At 38.8% G+C, this 5,311-nt stretch overlaps 1 protein-coding gene across 5 annotated transcripts in view; it reads left to right on the forward strand.

Annotated features, from left to right (window-relative positions):
* Window positions 1–5,311, forward strand: part of rerea (arginine-glutamic acid dipeptide (RE) repeats a) — a 143,514-nt gene that overhangs the window by 103,799 nt on the left and 34,404 nt on the right. For all 5 annotated transcript variants that reach the window (XM_032519994.1, XM_032519992.1, XM_032519993.1 and 2 more), the window contains 3 exons: window positions 175–280; window positions 1,829–1,925; window positions 3,538–3,642. In XM_032519994.1, the coding sequence (XP_032375885.1) occupies window positions 175–280; window positions 1,829–1,925; window positions 3,538–3,642 (308 nt within the window). The remainder of the gene's footprint in view (window positions 1–174; window positions 281–1,828; window positions 1,926–3,537; window positions 3,643–5,311) is intronic.

Below are 5,311 nucleotides of genomic sequence, written 5' to 3' on the forward strand. Positions count from 1 at the left end.
CGTGCTTTTTGGCTTCACCCTGTGTGAGTCATAAACCGTGCGCCTGCACAGCATCACTGTTTGCCAAGAGGCCAGTTTGTGAGGTTGTAATCAAAGAAAACAATGTCTGTTTATCTTAGTGTGGGATTATTTGTTGTCTCCTGCTCACTCTGTCTGTGTCTCTCTGTGTTCCAGAGTAAAAGGGACCATCTGCTGATGAATGTGAAATGGTACTACCGCCAGTCAGAGGTGCCTGACTCTGTCTACCAGCACCTGGTGCAGGATCGCAACAATGAGAACGGTGAGACTGCCTTTTGTTCGTTGAAACACATCTGCACATGCATACAGTATACACAAACGCACACACAGAAAGTAATACACTTTCTTGCTCTGTACCACACTCAATTTCTCTCCTTCACAAACATACACACACACACCTGCCTCAGCACACCAGGCTGTTGGGGTATAAAAGATAGCTGTGAATTGCATTTCAAACAGAAACCAGAAGACATTTTCCTAGGCAGCCGAGCCAATCCTGTGGCTCTGCACTGTTCCCTGGGTAACACTCCTTCAAGCCAGACTGCAGCCCTGTCAATGTGTTAATAACCCGCAGTGTCATGTGGCCTTTGAGCACACAGTCTTAACAGCATCAGTGTCAGAGGACTCATCACACTCTTAACACATACACATCTAAAAGAACATAAGTACTTTCACTGTTTTTTAGTAGATAAATATCACATCCTGTAACACGAAGGAAATGTCATTGGTAGAATCTAACTCAACTCAATTGTAATAATTGGCTTAATCAGTTGATAGATAAATGTCGGGATTTTACAAAATTCATATTAAATTATATTATCTTTTAGATTTTTAAATTACTTCCAGCCATCACAGAGTTGTACATGTAAATCTCTAAACTGAGTGAGCTTGCCCTCAACAAGTAATTCATTGATAGGTTACTCATATCCATCATTGTACACATGTGCAATATTTTCCCAAAAAGGGTTGACTTTAAAGTTGTTTAATGTTGTACATGGCTGACATGGCAGAAAGCACTGAAGTGTTTGCTATTGCTCACTATGAACTGTTTATGAATGTACAAATACTGGCAGTTTTAAAGGTATATATTCTGAGGTGTATTGCTCTTAAGAAGGCAGCAGTGAGCTCTTTCAGTCCCAGTTTCCCTCAGATTACAGCCAACTCAGCTTAGATATACAGTATATATAATATACTGTGTGAAAATAGCTTTGTAACAGAAAACAAATTCATATCTCAGATCTAATTAAACAGTCCTGCTGTTTTTCCCTTTCTACAACAATCCAAGTATCACTTGTGTCAGAGGAAAGGCTTTAGTTAGGGTATGTCATTGAGGTTATCAACCAAAAACACTGTATGCAGTTCCCTCGAGGAACAGCGGCAGTGCAGTGCTCTTCTATCTGCTGTCTGTCTTGCAGCAGGGATTTAGGATTATTAGAATTGATGTCACTAGGCCGGAGCGCAGGGGCCACAGCACGCCTCAGCTCAGGTCATTAGTCAACGACGAGTGCCAGCCCTTCTTGGTGCTGCGGATGCGTCTTAACCCCTGCAAAGGTCATTTCACTTGAGAACTAAACATTATGTACTCTCCTCAGGGGGCTGCACATTATTGGCTTTATTGAATTATGTGGCATAATATTGACCTCTGTAGAGGCACTTGTTACTTACCCAGAACCGTGCTCATGATTTTCATTAACGCCTAAGCTACTTTTTCTCTGTTCCCTCTTTGTCATAGATGAATGAGTTGGGTTGTATTTAGCATAATATATCATGCAAATATGTCTTTAGTATAACTGTGTTTCTTTTCCCCCAGACTCTGGCCGGGAGCTGGTCATTACAGACCCAGTGGTCAGGAGTCGAGAACTCTTCATCTCTGACTATGTGGACACTTATCATGCTGCTGCTCTCAGGTAAACAAATGTCAACACACTCATATCTACTTGCACACACAAAAAGATGTTTTTTTAAGAAACTTAGCAGCGGAAGAAAATAGAAGCACTCAATGTCCACCCCCTAAATATCCAGTAACATTGCAGCTACTGTAATTGCAATGTTTGTATCTATAACACAGTATCTTCATTACACCACTCAGCTTTTATTCGTAGTGTTTTGTTTCATTTGCATGCTGACTTCCCAGTGTTGTGACCATGAAAATTCATTATTTAACTGAAGCTTTATTTTTGTTATCATTTGGAAAACTTGGGCACTTTTTGTGCCGTGATTTAGGTTTGTAAAGTTATCTATATGTTTATAATTTTATAAAAATATATTTTACTTTCACCACTTCTCCTATCATGACAAAAAATAATCCTGTAAGCAAATTCTGTTTGTATATACTCCAACAGACTAATGACCAACACCATCTGTGTTTTATGGACACTATTGTAAAATACTCTGCTGTGATCCAGATTCAGGAGACAGAAGAATGACTCCTACCACAATGTATCTGTATTTTTCTGAACCATGAACCAACTTTAAAAGAAATCACAGCAATTGTTCTGCTAATTTAAGAGCTATACCATGCTTTACTGCAATGAGCAAGTGCTGTAAAAATAGTCCAGATGTGTAAAGATGCAAAGCCATAAATGAGACACACGCCTCAGGCTGTCTTACATTAAAACGCTGATTGAAATGGCTGTGAATCCACTCCCCCATACACACCTGTCAGAACATGAGCCTCTAGAACAAAACTTATGGCACTCCACTCTGTCTGTGCTTGATGTACGCAGAAAGGAATACAGGCTTAATCATTTTCTCGGTCTGAAATCAGATATTCTGTGTTCATTCTGTGTTCCTGCCTTTGCCTTTTTATTCATTTCTGTCTGACCACCTCTTGCACTTCCCTTTTTAACCAAAACCATATGTCAGCAGCGCAGCGGTGGGTAGTCAAAGCAATGTCTCCCTGAAACCACTGATTTCAGGGCAAATTAGCTGCAACTTCTTACACAGAGCACCCTTTGATTTCACTTATATTCCAAGCTTTAGATAAACGGGACGAAATTCCAGTGGGATGCTGTAACGCCGCAGCTCTCCCAAGACAGCCCTCCTTAGCACCCTTTAATCTTTTCAGAGGAAGGAAGATACTGTTTTTCTGCAAGGCAACCCAACGCCATATGACCATAATATCTATTATTTAGAGAGACAGACAGCAGGGTGCTTGAAACAGGAAATGGAATCAAGATGTGAGCCTAGGCCCTCTCAGCTCATTGGGGGGCAATTGTGTCGGGAGGGAGGCGCACAGGTTGAATTCCTGTGCAAATCTCTGCAGCGTCTGTCTCTCTCGCCTCAGCTGCAGCAGACGAGGCAGGACTGAAATGTTCAGCTGTTTTTTATAGAACCTGATTCCTCAGCACAAAGTCAGCAGGCACTGACAGGCACTATACCTGCTGCTGTATTTGTCACATCGGATAGATGATAACCCCAAGAGCTTCTAATTAGGGCTACATCTGCTCCTGCTAGGCCAGGGTATCACTTTGGCATATAGTTGTGTTTGTCTAATAAAGCCTGTCTTTTCTCTCACAGGGGGAAATGCAACATTTCCCATTTCTCCGACATTTTTGCTGCCAGGGAGTTCAAAGCCCGCATCGACTCCTTTTTCTATATCCTCGGATATAACCCAGAGACCAGGTGAGGAGCTTTCAGCCAGTCAATTCCACTGAAACAGTTCCCTTTCGTAATCCTCCCACAGGCCACACATGTTGGGTCAACTCTTGTACAATTCTTATTAAAATAGGGCTGCGACCAACTATTATTTTCTTCATCAATCAATAATCTTTCATCTATAAAATGTCTAAAAATATTGAAAAATCACCATCACACATTCTTAAACCCAGATTATGTCTTCAAAATTCCAAAACCCCAAAATATTCAGTTACTATCACATGAGACAAAGAGAAGCAGCTCACAATTGGAAGGCTATAACTAGGTAATGTTTAGCATTATTACATAATTATTTCAATAATGACTCCAACAATTAAATTGATTATCAATATAGAATAAGATGATAATAATCTTCTATCCATTTGACTAAAAGTTTATGGGTAGGATCAATTCAATCGAAATAAAAACAAATTTAAAAACAGGCATTAGTTACAACTGAGTAGTGTACTAATATAAAAATTATGAACCAATATGGGGGAGTTTTTATTAAGCAATATCACAAAAGTTACCATACAATACATCCCTTGTTGGATTAAATAGTGTTTGATGGCAAAAATTGGCAGATTTAAAATCAAGTTACAGATATCAAGTATTTAGTCAAATATATTGGGATATTTGCTTTTTTCAGTATTACTCAGCAGTAGCATCAATACTATTAAAATACATACACTTTTTAGTGTCATTTTTCTCAATTTCATTACACTTATTGTTTGCTAAATGCAAGAATGAAAAAATGGTATTATGGGGAACCACCATGGCTCTATAACAGTTAGGGCGTTTGTTGATATTTGTCAAATTACACGTTAGTTTTTAATTACTGATCTTTTAAGTTAACATTAAGATTACAATGGAAAAATCTACAAGAAGCTCATTGATGGTATTTTTAATCACTTGTCATTTTGTCATTGACTTGTCACAGTAGGTCTGAATAATACAATGAATGAGAAATTCCATTTAGCTGCTTTAGTTTCAGGATTCTGGTATTGTGGCTGCTGGCTCACTGTCACAGCTTACTGGGAACGGAGCTATCGTTAATGGTATTAACACCTGTGTTTTTCCCTGCTATGACAAGTCAAAATGTATGCTGTGAAAAACCTTTCACACTGATAACCAAACTTCTCACACTAAGAAGAATATACTACATTTGTTTTATTATGTCTAGTGGCATTGTTGATTATTGGTAATTGTGTTTATTATTATCATTATTATTATTATTATTTTTATTATTTGTTGTCTGCCACATCAGCTCAAATGAGCTAGAAATATGAAACTTGGGGGAATAACTGTAAACGGTGTTCATCTGCTTCTATAGAAATAGGAACCCAATCGGCCACATGGTGGCGCTGTAATTGAGGTTTCAAAATGTAAACCATGAAAGGCCACGCCCCCCACACCGTAAGTCCAATTGACTTGAAATTTCTCACACAGCTGCAACTTGATGTGCTCTACAAAAAAGCCTCAAGGATAATTAAGGTCCACCTAGAAAACCTTTTTCCGCCATTTTGATTTTTTCGAAAAACACATTTTTGAGATCTCCTTCTACACCGTAGCTCCAATTCCAAATTTTCAGTGAATCGTCAATGGATCAAGCTTATTCCAAGTGGTATAAAGCATGTCCATATCTCAATTACTTTTC

Source organism: Etheostoma spectabile, chromosome 7 (assembly GCF_008692095.1).
Source record: "Etheostoma spectabile isolate EspeVRDwgs_2016 chromosome 7, UIUC_Espe_1.0, whole genome shotgun sequence".
NCBI lineage: Eukaryota > Metazoa > Chordata > Actinopteri > Perciformes > Percidae > Etheostoma > Etheostoma spectabile.